The sequence below is a fragment of the Lichenostomus cassidix genome, unplaced genomic scaffold (assembly GCF_008360975.1).
Source record: "Lichenostomus cassidix isolate B80296 unplaced genomic scaffold, HeHo_3.0 HiC_scaffold_38, whole genome shotgun sequence".
NCBI lineage: Eukaryota > Metazoa > Chordata > Aves > Passeriformes > Meliphagidae > Lichenostomus > Lichenostomus cassidix.
The window spans coordinates 1,315,767-1,333,905 of NW_028147440.1; the positions used below are offsets into that span (position 1 = coordinate 1,315,767).

Genomic DNA, 18,139 nt, shown 5'->3' on the forward strand with positions numbered 1-18,139 from the left:
CAGTGGGCGTGGCCAGGATTTGGGGAAGCCACGCCCACAATGGCCACGCCCACCCTGGCCACGCCCACCTCGACCACGCCCACCATGGCCCCGCCCCTCCCCACAATCCCGCCCGCTGATTGGCTCCCAGCCCGGAGCCTCTCATCCTATTGGCTGGAAACTTTGGCGGCTTCTGATTGGTCGGTGGGTTTTTTGGGGGGTTTTCCCCTCCCCTCCCCGTCCGGCTAAGCTGAGCTCTGATTGGCTGAATTGAGGGCGGGAAGGAAAGCCGCTGATTGGCTGTTGGCGCCGCGGCCACGCCCTGTTTGTGATTGGCTGCCAGCCCGGGCCACGCCCAGCCGCTGATTGGTCGGTTGCGGGGTGGGGATCACGTGACCAATGACGCAATTTTCCAGCGTCACGTGGTTATGCGAGGCCACGCCCCTTGGCGACATCTCCATAGCAACGGCGGGGCGATGTCACGTGACGGCGGTCAGAGCCCCGCGGGGACGAATTTGGGGATTTTTGGGGGGAAAATTTGGGGGGTGGGAGATGTGGGGGGTGAGTGAATTTAGGGTCACTTGGGGATTTGGAGGCTGAGGAATTTGGGTGAGTTGGGGGCCTGGGAGGAATTTGGGGGCATTTGGGGGATTTGGGCAGTTTGGGAATTTGGGTGAGTTGGGGCTGGGGGAATGTGGGGTCACTTGGGGGGATTTGAGGCTGGGAACCCATTTGGGGGAGTTGGGGGCTGGGAGGAATTTGGGGGCAGTTGGGGGATTAGGGGCTTGGGGATTTGGGGATCAGTGTGGGGCTGGGGGCATTGAGGGGCACTTGGGGGGCTGAGGAGTCACTTGGGGGGCAGTTTGGGGAGTTGGGGGATTTGGGGTCAGTGTGGGGCTGAGGGGCATTTAGGGGACTTGTGGGGCACTGGAGTCACTTGTGGGGCTGGGGGGCACTTAGGGGCAGCTGGGTCTGCAGAGACACTTGGGAGTCACCTGGGGGTCACTGGAGTCACTTGGGGGTCTGGGAACCCCATTTGGGGGCACTTGGTCGGGCTGGGAGGGAATTTGGGGGCATTTGGGGGATTTGGGGATCAGCTGTGGGGCTGAGGGGCATTTAGGGTCACTTGGGGGCAATAGAGTCACTTGTGGGGCTGAGGAGTCACTTGTGGGTCACTTGGGGGGCAGTTGTGGGGCTGGGAGGGAATTTGGGGGATCAGTTGTGGGGCTGGGGGGCATTGAGGGCACTTGGGGGCACTGGAGTCACTGGGGCAGTTTGGGGTCTGCAGAGGACACTTGGGGGGCAATGGAGTCACTTAGGGGCAGTTTGGGGAATTTGGGGGGTAGTTTGGGGGATCAGTTGTGGGGCTGGGAGCAGTGGGGCACTGGAGTCACTTGTGGGTCACTTGGGGGGCACTTGTGGGGCTGGGAGGGAATTTGGGGGATCAGCTGTGGGGCTGAGGGGCATTTAGGGGCACTTGGGGGGCAATAGAGTCACTTGTGGGGCTGAGGAGTCACTTGGGGGGCAGTTTGGGGTCACTCGAGGGTCACTTGTGGGGCTGAGGGACATTTAGGGGCACTTGTAGGGCAATAGGGTCACTTGTGGGGCATTAGAGTCACTTAGGGGTCACTTAGGGGCACTTGGGGGGCAGTTTGGGGTCACTTGTGGGTCACTTGTGGGGCAGGGGGCGGGGCCTGGGTTGCCCCCCAAGTTGCCACCAACCGATCGATGCCAACCGAGAGCTGTGGGGCAGGAATGGGGGGCTGGGGGGGCTCTGTGCCCCATAGATGACAATCCCAGCCCCATAGATGATCTCTGCCCCACAGATTGGGGTCTCTGCCCCATAGATTGGGCTCTGTGCCCCATAGATTGGGCTCTGTGCCCCATAGATGATCTCTGCCCCACAGATTGGGCTCTCTGCCCCATAGATGATCTCTGCCCCACAGATTGGGGTCTCTGCCGCACAGATTGGGCTCTGTGCCCCACAGATTGGGGGCTCTGCCCCATAGATGACAATCCCAGCCCCATAGATGATCTCTGCCCCATAGACTGGGGTCTGTGCCCCATAGAGTGGGGTCTGTGCCCCCCAGGCTGGGCTCTCAGCCCCATAGATTGGGCTCTGTGCCCCACAGATTGGGGTCTGTGCCCCATAGATGATCTCTGCCCCATAGATTGGGCTCCCTGCCCCATAGATTCAGTTCCCAGCCCCATAGATGACACTCTCAGCCCCATAGATTGTCTCTGCCCTCCAGGCTGGGCTCTCAGCCCCATAGATTCAGTTCCCAGCCCCACAGGTTGGGCTCTCAGCCCCACAGATGATCTCTGCCCCATAGATTGGGCTCTCAGCCCCATAGCTGACAATCCTGGCCCCACAGCTGATCTCTGCCCCATAGATTCAGTTCCCAGCCCCATAGATTTGGCTCTCAGCCCCACAGCTGATCTCTGCCCCATAGATTTGGCTCTCAGCCCCATAGATTGGGGTCTGTGCCCCATAGCTGGGGGTCTCTGCCCCACAGCTGATCTCTGCCCCCCAGGTTGGGCTCTCAGCCCCCCAACCGGCCCTCCCGGCCCCATAGATTTGGCTCTCAGCCCCCCAGGCGGGGCTCTCGCCGCCCCTCTGCCCCACACGGACCCAGCCCGGCGCAGGGCGGAGCTGCTGCAGGATCAGCTGCAGAGGGTGAGACCCCCGGGCTGGGGGGCTTGGGGGGCTTGGGGGTCCCTGAACCGTGGGTGGGGGTCTCAGGGCCATGGGTGGGGGTCCTGGGGCTGTGAGTGGGGGTCTCAGGGCTATGGGGGAACCGCAGACCCATGGGTGGGGGTCTCAGACCCATGGATTGGGGTCCCTCTCAGGGGGTCTCAGACCCACGGATTGGGGTCTCAGGGCTATGGGTTGGGGGTCTCAGACCCACGAATTGGGGTCTCAGACCCATGATTTGGGGTCCCTCTCAGGGGGTCTCAGACCCACGGGGGTCTCTCGGCTGGTGACCCCTGACTGGGGGGCTTTCCCTGACCCATGGGGGTCTTCCCCAAACTGGGGTGGTGCTCAGGGGGTCTCCGGGCGTCTCTAACCTCTTTTCAGGGGTCTCTGGGGGTCTCTAACCTCTTTTCAGGGGTCTCCGGGGGTCTCTAACCTCTTTTCAGGGGTCTCCGGGGGTCTCTAACCTGTTTCCAGGGGTCTCTGGGGGTCTCTAACCTCTTTTCAGGGGTCTCTGGGGTCTCCCCAGGCCGGCGCTGCCCTCCGGGGGTCTCAGGGGGTCTCTAACCTTTTTTGGGGGTCTCTGAGGCTCTCTGGCGTCCTTGGGGGGTCTCAGGAGGTCTTGAACCCTTCCCGGGGGTCTCAGGGGGTCTCTGGGGGGTCTCTAACCCTTTTCGGGGGTCTCACTGGGTCCCTGGGTGTCTCAGGGGGTCTGTAACCTTTTTGGGGGGTCTCAGGGGTCTCTAACCCTTTTTGGGGGTCTCTGGGGTCTCCCAGGCCTGCACAGCTCTCCGGGGATCTCAGGGGTCTCTGGGGGTCTCGGGGGGTCTCTAACCCCATTTTTTGGGGTCTCTAACCCATTTTTTGGGGTCTCCCAGGCCAGCAGAGCTCTCCGGGGCTCTCAGGGGTCTCTGTGGGGGTCTCTAACCCCATTTTTTGGGGTCTCTGGGGTCTCCCCAGGCCAGCAGAGCTCTCCGGGGGTCTCAGGGGTCTCTGGGGGTCTCAGGGGGTCTCTAACCCCTATTTTGGGGTCTCCCAGGCCAGCAGAGCTCTCCGGGGCTCTCAGGGGTCTCTAACCCATTTTCTGGGGTCTCTAACCCATTTTGGGGGTCTCTAACTCCTATTTTGGGGTCTCCCAGGCCAGCACAGCTCTCCGGGGCTCTCAGGGGTCTCTGGGGGTCTCTAACCCCATTTTGAGGGTCTCTAACCCATTTTTGGGGTCTCCCAGGCCAGCGCTGCCCTCCAGGGCTCTCAGGGGTCTCTGGCGCGGCTGCGGGAGGAGCTGGAGGGGCTGAGGGGAGAGCGGCTGAGGCTGAGGGAGCTGCTGGCCAGGAGGCTGCAGGTGAGACCCCAAAACCCGGCTGGGACCCCAAAAATCTGTCTGGAAACCCCAAAAACCTGTCTGGGACCCCAAAAATCTGCCAGGGAGACCCAAAAATCTACCAAAACACCCGAAAATCCATCAGGGAGACCCAAAAATCTGCTGGGAAATCCCAAAAATCTACCGGGAAACCCCAAAAATCCCTCAGACACTCTGAAAATCTACCAGGAAACCCCAAAATCTATCAATCAGGGAGCCCCAAAAATCCATCAGGGACCCCAAAAATCCATCAGGGACCCCAAAAATCCATCAGGGACCCCAAAAATCTGCCGGGAAACCCCAAAAATCTGTCTGGGAGCTCCAAAAACCCCTCAGACACCCCAAAATCCTACCAGGAAACCCCAAAAATCCCTCAAACACCCCAAAAATCTATCAGGGAGCCCCAAATTCCCCAAAATCCACTGGGGACACCCCAAACCCCACTGATTGGCTGAGGGTGGATCTCGGGGGCTCTGATTGGCTGGAGATGGATCCCGGGATGATGGAGGCTCCTGATTGGCTGAGGGTGGATCCTGAGGGCTCTGATTGGCTGGGAGTGGATCCCAGGGTGACAGAGGGCTCTGATTGGTGGGAAATGGATCCTGGGGTAATGGAGGGCCCTGATTGGCTGGGGAGTGGATCCCAAGAGCTCTGATTGGCTGGGATTGATCCTTGGGGGCTCTGATTGGCTGAGGTTGGTCTCAAGGGCTCTGATTGGCTGGGTGTGGATCTCGGGGGCTCTGATTGGCTGAGGGGTGGATCCCAAGGGCTCTGATTGGCTGCAGGAGTTGGAGCAAACCCAGCAGGAGATCAAGGCTGAGCTGGAGAGAGCAGCAGTGAGAGCCAAGAGTGACAGGTGGGGAAAACAAAAACCCCCAAAAACCCCAAAAATCACCCCAAAACCACCCAAAACCCCAAAAAACCCCCCAAAAAAACCCCAAAAACCCCAAAAAAACCCCCAAAAAAACCCCCAAAAAACCCCAAAAACCCTCAAAACTGACCTCACCCCAAAAAACCCCCAAAAAGTCTGACTCAAAAATCACAAAACCCCAAAACACCCCAAAACCCCCAAAAATCACCCTGAAAACCCCAAAAATCACCCCTGAAACCCCAAAATCTCCCCCAAAAACCACCCCAAAACACCCTAAACCCAACAGCCCCCAAAACTCGACACCCTCAAAACTCCCTGGCCTCACCTTGGCACCCCAAATCCCCCAAATCCCCTAATTTCCCCAAATCCCTCAATTCCCCCAACCTCCCAAATCCCCCAAATTTCTCATTCCCCCCAAAATCCCTTAAATTCCCCCCAAATCCCTCAATTCCTCCCAAAACCCCTTAAATCCCCTAAATCCTAAATTTTCAATTCCCCCAATCCCTAATTCTCCTAAATCCCCCAAATTCCTCAATTCCCCCAAATTCCCTAAATCCCTCAATTCATCCCAAATCTCCTAAATCCCAAAAATCCCTTAAATTCCCTCAAATCCCTCCATTCCCCCAAATCTCTCAATTCCCCAATCCCTAATTCCCCAAATCCCCAATTTCTCCCCAAATCCTAAATCCCCCAAATTCCTCATGTCCCCCAAATCCCCTAAATCTCCTAAATCTGAATCCCCCAAATCCCCCTAAATCCTCCCAAATCTCCCCTAACTCCCCAAATCCCTCAATCCCCCAATCCCAAATCCCCCAAATTTTCCAATCCCCCAAATCTCCCAATCCCTAAATCCCCCAAAATCCTTAAATTCCTCTCAAATTCCCCAAAATCAAAATCCCCCAAATCCCTCAATTCCCCAAATCCCCAAATCCTTCAATTCCCCCAAATCCCTAAATCCCCCAAAATCCCTAAATTCCCCAAATCCCCCAAATCCCTAAATCCCCAAAATCCCCAATTTCCCCAAAATCCAAATCCCCTAAATCCCCTAAATCCCCCAAATTCCTCAATTCCCCCCAAATCCCCTAAATCCCCCAAAATCCCTCAATTTCCCCCAAATCCCCCCAAATCCCCCCAAATCCCCCAAAATCCCCTAATTTCCCCCAAATCCCCTAACTCCCCCATACCCTGCAGGGCTCCTCTGGTCTCTCAGGGGTCTTTGGGGTCTTTGGGGTCTCCTTTGGGGTCTTTGGGGTCTCCTTTGGGGTTTTTGGGGTCTCTGGGGACCCCAAAAGTCGCCGCCAAGGAGCAGCAAAGGCGTCGGGAGAGAGAGAAGCAACTGAGGAACTTCCTGGCGGCCAAGGAGAGACCCCGAAAGGGTATTTATGGGGTCACCCCAAATGGGGGCTTTGGGTTTTGGGGTCCTGATTTAGGATTTGGGGTCTCTGGGTGTCCTGATTAGGGGTTTTGGGGTCCTGGTTTGGGGTTTTGGGGTCCTGATTTAGGATTTTTGGGGTCTCTGAGTGTCCTGATTTGGGGTTTTGGGGGTCCTGGTTTGGGGTTTGGGGTTCCTGGTTTAGGATTTGGGGTCTCTGGGTGTTCTGAATTTGGGATTTGGGGTTCCTGATTTGGGATTTGGGGTCCTGATTTAGGATTTTTGGGGTTTTGGGGTCCTGATTTAGGATTTTGGGATCCCTGGGTGTCCTGATTAGGGGATTTGGGATCCTGGTTTAGGATTTTTGGGTCTCCGGATGCTCTGATTTGGGGTTTGGGGTTCCTGATTTAAGATTTTGGGGTTCCTGATTTTGGGATTTGGGGTCTCTAGGTGCTCTGATTTGGGGTTTTGGGGTTCCTGGTTTGGGGTTTGGGGTCCTGATTTAGGATTTTGGGGTCTCTGGGTGTTCTGATTTGGGGAGTTTGGGGTTCCTGATTTGGGGTTTTGGGGTCCTGATTTGGGATTTGGGGTCCCTAGGTGCTCTGATTTGGGATTTGGGGGTCCCTGGGTTGGATTTTGGGGTCCCTGGGTGTCCTGATTAGGGGATTTGGGGTCCTGATTTGGGGATTTTGGGGTCTCTAGGTGCTCTGATTTGGGGTTTTGGGGTTCCTGATTTGGGATTTTGGGGTTCCTGATTTTGGGATTTGGGGTCTCTGGGTATTCTGATTTGGGATTTGGGGTTCCTCATTTGGGATTTGGGGTTCATGGATATCCTGATTTGGGGTTTGGGGTTTCTGATTTGGGGGTTTTGGGGTCCCTGGATGTCCTGATTAGGGGATTTGGGGTCCCTAGCTGCTCTGATTTGGGGTTTTGGGGTCTCTGGGTTGGATTTTGGGGTCCCTAGGTGTCATGATTAGGGGATTTGGGGTTCCTGATTTTGGGATTTTGGGGTCTCTAGGTGTACTGATTTGGGATTTTGGGGTTCCTGATTTGGGATTTTGGGGTCCCTGGGTACCCTAATTTTGGGATTTTGGGGTCCCTAGCTGCTCTGACTTAGGATTTTGGGTCTCTAGGTGCTCTGATTTGGGGTTTGGCGTCCCTGGGTTGGGTTTTGGGGTCCCTGAGTGTCCTGATTAGGGGATTTGGGGTTTTGAGGTCCGTGGGTTGGGATTTTGGGGCTCCTGATTTAGGATTTTGGGGTTCCTGATTTGGGGTTTCTGATTTGGGGATTTTGGGGTTCCTGGATGTCCTGATTTGGGGTTTTGGGGTCCTGATTTGGGATTTGGGGTTTTGGGGGTCCCTGGGTTGGGATTTTGGGATCCCTTGGTGTCCTGATTTTGGGATTTTGGGGTCCCTGGGTGCTCTGATTTGGGGTTTGGGGTCTCTGGGTTGGGTTTTGGGGGTCCCGATTTAGGATTTTGGGATTTGGGGGTCCCTGGTTGCCCCGATTTGGGATTTTGGGGTTCCTAATTTAGGATTTGGGGTTCCTGGTTTGGGATTTGGGGTTTTGGAGTCCCTGGGTTGGATTTTGGGATCCCTTGGTGTCCTGATTTTGGGATTTTGGGGTCCCTGAGTGCTCTGATTTGGGATTTGGGGTCCCTAATTTAGGATTTGGGATCCCTAATTTAGGATTTTGGGGCTCCTGACTTAGGATTTTGGGATTTTGGGTTCCCTGGATGCCCTGATTTTGGGATTTTGGGTTCCCTGGATGCCCTGATTTTGGGATTTTGGGGTCCCTAATTTAGGATTTTGGGATTTGGGGGTCCCTGAGTGCTCTGATTTGGGATTTTGGGGTCCCTGATTTAGGATTTCGAGTCCCTAATTTAGGATTTTGGGGTTCCTAATTTAGGATTTTGGGGCTCCTGACTTAGGATTTTGGGGTCCCTGATTTAAGATTTTGGGATTTTGGGGTCCCAAATTTAGGATTTTGGGGTCCCCACTGCCCCCAGCCCCATTTCACCTCTGTCCCCCCAACCCCCCCCCAGCCCTGCCCCCCCCGCAGCCCCTCCCCCCCCCAGAGCCCCCCCAGGACCCCCCGGAGGGGGTGGGGGAGGGGCTGGAGACCCCCGAGGAGGAGGAGGATGAAGCCTGGATGGAGGGTGAGGAGGATTTGGGGGATTTTGGGGGGATTTGGGGGGAATTTGGGGGGATTTGGGGGGAATTTAGGGGGATTTGGGGGGAATTTGGGGGAATTTTGGGGGATTTGGGGGGAATTTTGGGGTAATTTGGATGGAATTTGAGGGATTTGGGGGGATTTGGGGGGAATTTTGGGGGTTTGGAGGAGATTTGTGGTGAATTTGGGGATCTCAGGTGAATTTGGGAGGATTTTGGGAGATTTGGGGTGAATTTGGGGGAATTTTGGGTGGAACTTGAAGGGAATTGAGGGAATTTTGGGGGATTTGGGAGGATTTGGGGAATTTTGGGAGAATTTGGGGAATGTTGGGAGAATTTAGGGAATTTGGGGGAATTTTGGGGATTTTGGGGAGGTGGGAGGATTCGGGGAATTTGGATGGAATTTGGGTGGAATTTGAGGATTTTGGATGGTTTGGGAACTTGGGAGGAATTTGGGAGATTTGGGGAAATTTGAGGGAGGGTGGGGATTTGGGTGGATTTTGGGGTTGGGTGGAATTTGGGAGGATTTTGGGTGGATTGGGGGAATTTGGGGGAGATTTGAGGTGAATTTGGGAGGATTTGGGGGAATTTTGGGGAAATTTTGCGGAATTTTGGGGGATTTGGATGGATTTTGGGGGAATTTGGGAGATTTGGGAGGAATTTGGGGGAAATTTGGGGGATTTGGGGTGAATTTGGGAAGATTTGGGGGGATTTTGGGGGAATTTTGATGGAATTTGAGGGGAATTTGGGAGATTTGGGGGAATTTGGGGTGAATTTGGGGAAGATTTGTGGATTTGGGGTGGATTTGGGGTGGATTTGGGATTCCCATCTTGATTTTTTGGGGTTTTTTTGGAGTTCCCATGCTGATTTTTGGGATTCCCATCCTGATTTTGGGGTTTTTTTGGGTTCCCAGACTGATTTTTGGGGTTTTTTTTGGAGTTCCCACGTTGATTTTTGGGTTTCCACGCTAATTTTTGGGATTCCCAAGCTGATTTTTGGAGTTTTTTTTGGGATTCCCGTGCTGATTTTGGGGTGTTTTTTTGGTTGATTTTCGGTTTCCCACGCTAATTTTGGGGTTTTTTGGGGTTCCCACGCTGATTTTTTGGGTTCCACGCTGAAATTTGGGGTGTTTCGCTGATTTTTTGGGGTTTTTTTGGGTTCCCACGCTGATTTTTGGGGTTTTTTTCTGGTTTTTGGGGTGCAGGAGATGCTGAGAGCTTCTCGCAGTTTCTGCTGCTCACAGAGCAACGCCGAGAGCTGCAGGAGCTGCAGCAGCAGGTGGAGCAGGTGAGACCCAAAAAACCCCAAAAATCCCCCAAAAAAAATAACCCAAAATAACCCAAAATACCCCGAAACTCCCAAAAACACCCCAAAAAACCCAAAAAACCCCCAAAAATAACCCCAAAAAATAACCCCAAATCCCCAAAAACCCCAAAAAACCCCAAAATCACCCCAAAAAATACCCCAAAATCACCCCAAAATGCCCCAAAACACCCAAAAAGACCCCAAAAACCACCCGAAATACCCCCAAAAAATACCCCAAAATACCTCAAGACTCCCAAAAACACCACAAAACTCCCAAATCACCCCCAAAAAAACCCCAAAACACCCCAAAAACCACCCCAAAAATACCCCAAAATCCCCCCAAAAAACCCCAAAACCCCAAAATCTCACCCATAACACCTCCAGGCCCCCCAAAAAAAGCCAAAACCCCCCAAAATTCCCCCAAACTCCCCCCCAAAAAAACCCAAATTCCCTATAGATGCCCTCCCAAAAAACCCCAAATTCCCCAAAAACCAAAATTCCCCCAAAATCCCCCAAATCCCCTCAAAACCCACCAAAAACCCCCAAGGCCCCCCAAACTCCCCAAAAAACACCCAAAAATCCCCCAAAACCCCCAAAACCCCCAAAACCCAAAAATTCCCCCAAAATCCCCCAAATCCCCTCAAAACCCACAAAATCCCCCCAAATTCCTCCCAAAATTCCCAAAAACCCCCGAAAACCTCCTAAAATCCCCCAAAAACACCCTAAAACCCCCAAAATCTCCCCAAATCCCCAAAATCCCCCAAATCCCCAAATCCCCTCAAAACCCACAAAAAAAACCCCAAAATCCCCCAAAATTCACCAAAAACCCAAAAACACCAAAAAATCCCCCAAAACCCCCAAAAAAACCCCAAAACCCAAAATTCCTCCAAAATCCCCAAATCCCTCAAAACCCCCAAAAACCCCAAATCCCACCCAAAATTCCAAAACCCCAAAAACTCAAAATCCCCCAAAAAACCCCAAATTCCCCAAATTCCCCAAAAAACCCCAAATCCCCTCAAAACCCACAAAAACCCCCAAAATCCCCAAAATTCCCAAAAAACCCCCAAAAACCCCCAAAAATCCCTCCAAAATCCCAAAAAACCCCAAAATCCCAAAAATCCCCCAAAAAATCCCCAAAAAAATCCCCCAAAAATTGCCCCAAATACCCAAAATTCCCCCCCAAATCCCCCAAATCCCCCCCCAAAAAAAATTCCCAAAAAACCCCCAAAATCCCCCAAAATTCCCCAAAAATTCCCAAAAACACCGAAAATTCCTCCCAAAAAATCCCAAAATTCCCCAAAAATTCCCCAAAAATCCCCCAAAATCCCCAAAAATCCAAAAAAATTCCCCAAAATTCCCAAAAAATTCCCCAAAAAATTCCCAAAAATAACCCCAAAAAATCCCCAAAAAATCCCCAAAATTCCCCTAAAATTCCCCCAAATCCCCCAAATCCCCTCAAAACCCACAAAATCCCCCAAAATTCACAAAAAACCCACAAAAATCCCCCAAAATCCCACAAAAACCCCAAATTCCCCCAAATCCCCCCAAAAACCCCCAAATTTCCCCCAAAAACCCCAAATCTCCCCAAATTCCCTCCCCAGCTCCGGGCAGCAGCAGCAGCAAAGCCTCCCGAGGAGCCTCAGGAGCCCCAAAATGACCCCAAAACGGAGATTTGGGAGCTGCAGGAGGAGGAGAGGAGCAGGAGGGAGGAGCTGGGGGGGCTGAGGGCAGGTAGGGGGGAGAGAAATCCCAAAATTTGGGGGGAAAAACTCGAAATTTGGGGGAAAAACCCGAAATTTGGGGGAAAAACCCCAAAATTTGGGGGGGAAAATCCCGAAATTCGGGGGAAAAACCAAAAAATTTGGGGAGAAAACACAAAAAATGGGGAAAAAACCCTCAAAATCTGGGGAGAAAATCCGAAATTCGGTGGGAAAAACTCGAAATTTGGGGGAAAACCCCAAAATTAGGGGAGAAATCCAAAAATTTGGGGGGAAATCCCAAAACTTGGGGGGAAACCTGAAAATTTGGGGGGAAAAACTCGAAATTTGGGCAAAACGCCCAAAATTTGGGGGAAAAACCCCGAAATTTGGGGGGAAAAACTGAAATTTGGGAAAAACCCAAAATTTGGGGCGGAAATCCCAAAATTTGGGGAGAAACCCCGAAATTCGGGGAAAAAACCCCAAAATTTGCGGGGAAAAACCCGAAATTCGGGGAGAGAAAACCCAAATTTGGGGGGAAAAACTCAAAATTTGGGGGGAAAACCTCGAAATTCGGGGGGAAATCCCAAAATTTGGAGGAAAAATCTGAAATATGGGGAGAGAGAACTGAAATTTGGGGGGAAAAAAATGAAATTTGGGGAGAAAACACAAAATTTGGGGGAAAAACCCCGAAATTCGAGGGGGAAATCCCAAAATATGGGGGGAAAAAACTCGAAATTTGGGGAAAACAATGAAATTTGGGGGAAAAAACCCCAAAAATTCGGGGAGAGAGATCCCAAAATTTGGGGGGAAAAAACAAAATATGGAGAAAAAACTCAAAAATTTGGGGAGAAAACACAAAATTTGGGGGGAAAAACCCGAAATTTGGGGAGAGAGAAGCCAAATTTGGGGGGAAATCCCAAAATTTTTGGGGAGGAAATCCCAAAATTTAGGGGAAAAGCCCAAAATTTGGGGAGAGAAATGACAAAATATGGGGGGAAATCCCCAAAAATGGAGGAGGAAATCCCAAATTTGGGGAAAAAAAACCCCCAAAATATGGGGAAATCCCAAAATATGTGGGAAAAACCCCAAATTTGGGGGAAAACCCCAAAATTCGGAGGGGAAATCCCCAAATTTGGGGGTCTCTGGGGTTTGGGGAGGGGGATTTCGGGTCCTGGAAGGGAAAATTTGGGGCGTTAGGGGTTAATTTGGGTCCTGGAAGGGTGAAATTGGGGTCTGGAGAGTTAATTTAGGTCCTGGAAGGGTAAATTTGGGTCCTGGAAGGGTTAATTTGGGTCCTGCAAGGGTTAAATTGGGTCCTGGAAGGGGAAATTTGGGGTCTGGGGTGTTAATTTGGGTCCTGGAAGGGTAAATTGGGGGTCTAGGGGGATAATTTGGGGTCCTAGAAGGGTAAATTTTTGGTCCTGCAAGGGTAAATTTGGGGTCTGGAGAGCAATTTGGGGTCCTGGAAGGGTTAAATCTAGGTCCTGGAAGGGTAAATTTGGGGTCTGGGGGGATAGTTTGGGGTCTGGGATGCAATTTGAGGTCCTGAAAGGGCAAATTTGGGTCCTGGAAGGGTTAAATTGGGTCCTGGAAGATAAATTTGGGGTCTGGGGGCATAATTTGGGGTCCTGGAAGGGTAAATTGGAGTCTTGGGGGGGTTAATTGAGGTCCTGGAAGGTTAATTCGGGTCCTGGAAGGGTAAATTTGGGGTCTGGGGGCAATTTTGGGATCCTGGAAGGGCAAATTTAGGTCCTGGAAGGGTTAAATTGGGTCCTGGAAGGGTTAAATTGGGTCCTGGAAGGGAAAATTTGGGGTCTGGAGGAGCAATTTGAGGTCCTGAAAGGGTTCATTTAGGTCCTGGAAGAGCAAATTTCCCCCAATTTTTAGGATTTTCCCCAAATTTTTGGGTTTTTTTTCCCCTTCCAGGACTGGAAGCTCTGCTGGCCCGGCTGGGGGAGGGGCAGGGTGACCCCAAAACGCCCCAAAATCCCCCAAATCCCCCCGAAGAGCCCCAGGGACACCCCGAGCCGCTGTGGGATCAGCTGAGGCGCTTGGAGTTTGGGGTCTGCAGGCTGCTGGTGCTGAGGGGGGAAACCCAGGTGGGGATTTTGGGGGATTTTTGGGGGGTTTGGGGTTTTTTTGGGAGGTTTTGGGGGAGATTTGCGGAGATTTGGGGGTTTTGAGGTTTTGGGGATTTTGGGGAGATTGGGGTTTAAGGGGTTTTTAGGGGGGATTTTTGTGTTTGGGAGGTTTTGGGGGAGATTTGGGGATTTTGGGAGTTTTTAGGGGTTTTGGGGGAGATTTGGGGATTTTGGGGGGAGATTTGGGGATTTTGGGGGATTTGGGGGTTTTTGGGATTTTTTGGGAGGTTTTTGGGGAGTTTTTGGGGATTTTGGGGAGAGATTTGGGGATTTTTGGGGGATTTTGGGAGGAGTTTTGGGGAGATTTTGGGGTTTTGGGGTTTTTTGGGGAGAGTTTTGGGGGGTTTTTTGGGGGTTTGAGGGGTTTTGGGGGTTTTGGGGTTTAGGGGGTTTTGGGAGGTTTTGGGGAGATTTTGGGGTTTTGGGGTATTTGGTGGAATTTTGGGGATTTTGGGTTTTGGGGATTTTTGGGGTTTTAGGGAGAATTTGGGGATTTTTGGGATTTTTGGGGGTTTTGGGGAGATTTGGGGGATTTTGGGGAGATTTTGGGATTTTGGGGGATTTTGGGAGGATTTTTGGGTTTTTTGTGGGATTTTTGGGGATTTTTGGGGATTTTTGGGTTTTTTGGGGGATTTTTGGGGGTTTTTTGGTTTTGAGTTTTGGGGGGATTTTTGGTGGGATTTTTGGGGTTTTGGGGGATTTTGGGGATTTTTGGGATTTTTGGATTTGGGATTTGAGATTTTGGGATTTTGGGATTTTTGGGGTTTTTGGGGTTTTGGGGTTTTTGGGGTTTGGGGTTTTAGGAGAGTTTGGGGGATTTGGGGGATTTTGGGGGTTTTTGGGATTTTGGGAATGTTTGGGGGATATTTGGTTTTTGGGATTTTTGGGGGGAGATTTGGGGGGATTTTGGGATTTTTGGGGGATTTTTGGGGAGTTTTGGGGATTTTGGGATTTTTGGGGAGTTTTGGGGGAATTTTGGGGTTTGGGAGGTTTTGGGGAGATTTGGGGGGATTTTGGGAGATTTGGGGATTTTTGGAGAGTTTTGGGGTTTTTGGGAACTTTGGGGATTTTTGGGGATTGGGGGATTTTTTGGGATTTTTGGGGATTGGGGATTTTTTGGGATTTTTGGGATTTTTCGGATTTTTCGGATTTTTGGGATTTTTGGGGATTGGGGATTTTTTGGGATTTTGGGGATTTTGGGGATTTTTTGGGATTTGGGGGGTTTTTGGGGTTTTTGGGAGGTTTTGGGGTTTTTGGGGAGATTTTGGGGGATTTTGGGATTTTGGGGGTTTTGGGGGATTTGTGGGGAGATTTGGGGTTTTAGGTTTTTTTGGGGTTTTGGGGAGTTTTGGGGGATTTGGGGTTTGGGGTATTTGGTGGGGATTTTGGGAGGTTTGGGGTTTTTTTGGGGGAGATTTGTGGGCATTTGGAGTTTTGGGGTTTGGGGGGATTTCGGGGATTTGGGGGGTTTTGGGGGGGGATTTTGGGAGGTTTTGGGGGTTTTTGGGGGATTTTGGGGTTTTTGGGGGTTTGGAGGGATATTTGGGGGCTTTTGGGGTTTGGGGTTTGGGGGGATTTGGGGGTTTTGGGGGGGATTTCGGGCTTTTGGGGGAAATTTTGGGGGTTTTATGGGGAGATTTTGGGGGATTTTGGTGGTTTTTTTGGGAGGTTTGGGGGGTTTTTGGGGGTTTGTTGCGGGGTTTTGGGGGGATTTTGGGGGTTTTGGGTTTTTTTGGTGGGGTTGTTGGGGTTTTAAGGGGGATTTTGGGTTTTTTTGGGGTGAAATTTGGGGATTTTTGGGGTAATTTGGGCTCCTCCTCTCCCCCAGGTCCTGGCAGGGAACGAAGCCATTCGGGGTCTGCAGCTCCCCCTGCGCCCCCCCAGCCCCAGGTGAGCCCCCAGGTGACCCTGAGATCCCCCAGGTGACACACAGGTGACCCTCAGGTGACCCACAGGTGACCCTGAGAACCCCCAGGTGAGCCCCAGACATGCCAGGTGATCCTCAGACCCCCGAGGTGACCCCCTGGTGACCCTCAGGTGACCCTCAGGTGACCCCCAGACATGCCAGGTGACCCTCAGACCCCCAGGTGACCCTCAGGTGACACCCAAACCCCCCCAGGTGACGCCCAGACCCCCCAGGTGACCCCCAGGCGACCCCCAGGTGACCCCAAAACCTCCAGGTGACCCTCAGCCCTCCAGGTGACCCTCAGGTGAGCCACAGGTGACCCCAACCCCATGACCCCAGACCCCCAGGTGACCCCAAGCTCCCCAGGCTACCCCCAGGTGACCCCAAGCCCCCCAGGTGACCCTAAGACCCCCCAGGTGACCCTCAGACCCGCAGAGTGACCTGAGACCCCAGGTGACCCCCAGGTGACCCTAAGCCCCCCAGGTGAGCCCCAGGTGACCCTGAGACCCTCCAGGTGACCCTCAGGTGAGCCCCAGGTGACCCCAAACCCCCCAGGTGACCCCCAGACCCCCCAGGTGACCCCAAGCTCCCCAGGCTACCCCCAGGTGACCCCCAAGCCCCCCCCGGTGACCCTAAGACCCCCCAGGTGAGTCTCCAAACCCCCCAGGTGACCCCCAGATGACCCCAGACCCCCCCAGGTGACCCCCAGGTGACCCTGTGACCCCCCAGGAGACCCCTCAGGTGAGCCACAGCCCCCAGGTGACCCTCAGGTGACCCCCAAACCCTCCAGGTGACCCCCAGATGACCCCCAGGTGACCCCCAGCCCCCCCAGGCAATGGGTTGGGGGGTCCCGGGGGTCTCCCAGCACCCCAGGTGACCCCAAATCCCCCCAGGGAGGAGGAGGAGGAGGAGGAGGAGGAGGAGGAGAGACCCCTGAGCTGCCGAGAGCTGCGGGAGAGAGTCCTCCGAGAGGTGGGGGGAGCGGGACTGGGGTGGGGGTCCCAGAGCCACAAATGGGGGTCCTGGGATATGGGTGGTGGTCCCAAACCCACAATTGGGAGTCCCAGAGCCAAAAATGGGGGTCCTGGGAATATGGGTGGGGGTCCCAGAGCCATGACTGGGGGTCCCAGAGCCAAAAATGGTGGTCCCAGGACATGGGCGGTGGTCCCAAACCCATGGGTGGTGGTCCTGGAGAAATGGGTGGGGGTCTCAGACCCATAGTTGGGGGTCCCAGAGCCATGATTGGGGGTCCTAGGATATGGGTGGTGGTCCTAAACCCACGGTTGGCGGTCCTGGGAATATGGGTGGGGGTCTCAGGATATGGGTGGGGGTCCCAAACCCACAAATGGGGGTCCTGGGAATATGGGTGAGGGTCTCAGACCCACGGTTGGGGGTCTCAAGGCTATGGGTGGGGGTCCTGGGATATAGGTGGTGGTCCCAGACCCACAAGTGGGGGTCCCAAACCCATAACTGGGGGTCCTAAACACATGAATGGGGGTCCTGGGACATGGGTGGGGGTCCCAGAGCCAAAAATGGTGGTCCCAAACCCACGGGTGGTGGTCCTGGGCTATGGGTGGGGGTCTCAGACCCATAGTTGGGGGTCCTAGACCCATGATTGGGGGTCCCAGAGCCATGGGTGGGGGTCCCAGCCCCACGGTAGGTAGCCCCATCCCCACGCTCGGTAGCCCCGGCTCACTGAGCCCCCCTCTCCCCTCCCCGCAGGTTCAGAGCCGCGATCGCCCCCTCCCCACGGCCCGGCCGGATTTTGGGGACCCCCGAGAGCCCCCCGCGCCCTGAGCCCCCCCGGTAGCCCCCGGTAGCCCCCCGGTAGCCCCCCGGTAGCCCCCCACCCAATTCCGGTCGCCACGCCCCGCCGTTCCCGCGGAAACCAAATATTTACTCCCGCCGCGGTCGCGTTGCCACGGCAACGGCCAAACTTCCCAAAACAGCCCAAAACGGCCCAAAACGACCCGGGGGGGGAGGGGAGGGGGCGCCGCCCTGTGTCGCCAAGGTCGCCCGGCAGAGGGTTGGGGACAAGGCGGGTGACACCCTCAGCCCGCCCCTCCCCCACTCCGGGGACCCCCCTGAGCCCCCCGGGGGGTGGGGATGAGCTGACGTCACTCGCCGGGACCCCCTGACGTCACTCGCCGCCGGCCACGCCCCGGTGGGCACCGCCCGAGTGACACGGCGGGGACAGGAGCGGCGGGGACAGCCGAACCGGGGCGGAAACACCCGAACCGGGGCGGAAACACCCGAACCGGGGGGAGCCGAACCGCTCCGGAGACACCCGAACCGGGAGGAGCCGAACCGGAGCGGAAAAACCCGAACCCGCCCGAGCAGAGCCGAACCGGGAGGAGCCGAACCGCTCCGGAGAGAGCCGAACCGGGAGGAGCCGAACCGGGGCGGAAAAACCCGAACCCGCCCGAGGAGAGCCGAACCGGGAGGAGCCGAACCGGAGCGGAAAAACCCGAACCCGCCCGAGGAGAGCCGAACCGGGAGGAGCCGAACCGCTCCGGAAAAGCCCGAACCCGGACTCGGAGCGGGACCCGAAAACTACCGAACCGGGAGGAGCCGAACCGGTCCGGAAAAACCCGAACCGGGAGGAGCCGAAAAGTACCGAACCGGGAGAGAAAGTCCG

The 18,139-nt window shown here is 54.3% G+C and overlaps 1 protein-coding gene across 1 annotated transcript; it reads left to right on the forward strand.

Moving 5' to 3' along the window:
* The first annotated feature begins 39 nt into the window (after window positions 1-39).
* On the forward strand, window positions 40-17,810 carry LOC146422936 (uncharacterized). The gene is made up of 13 exons (XM_085045399.1): window positions 40-183; window positions 1,664-2,273; window positions 2,355-2,656; window positions 3,903-4,016; window positions 4,820-4,890; window positions 6,097-6,281; window positions 8,323-8,436; window positions 9,654-9,736; window positions 11,356-11,485; window positions 13,381-13,553; window positions 15,424-15,485; window positions 16,395-16,473; window positions 17,224-17,810. Exons 1-13 carry the CDS (start codon window positions 40-42, stop codon window positions 17,296-17,298), a joined length of 2,142 nt encoding a protein of 713 aa, XP_084901525.1. The 3' UTR covers window positions 17,299-17,810.
* The last annotated feature ends 329 nt before the right edge of the window (window positions 17,811-18,139 follow it).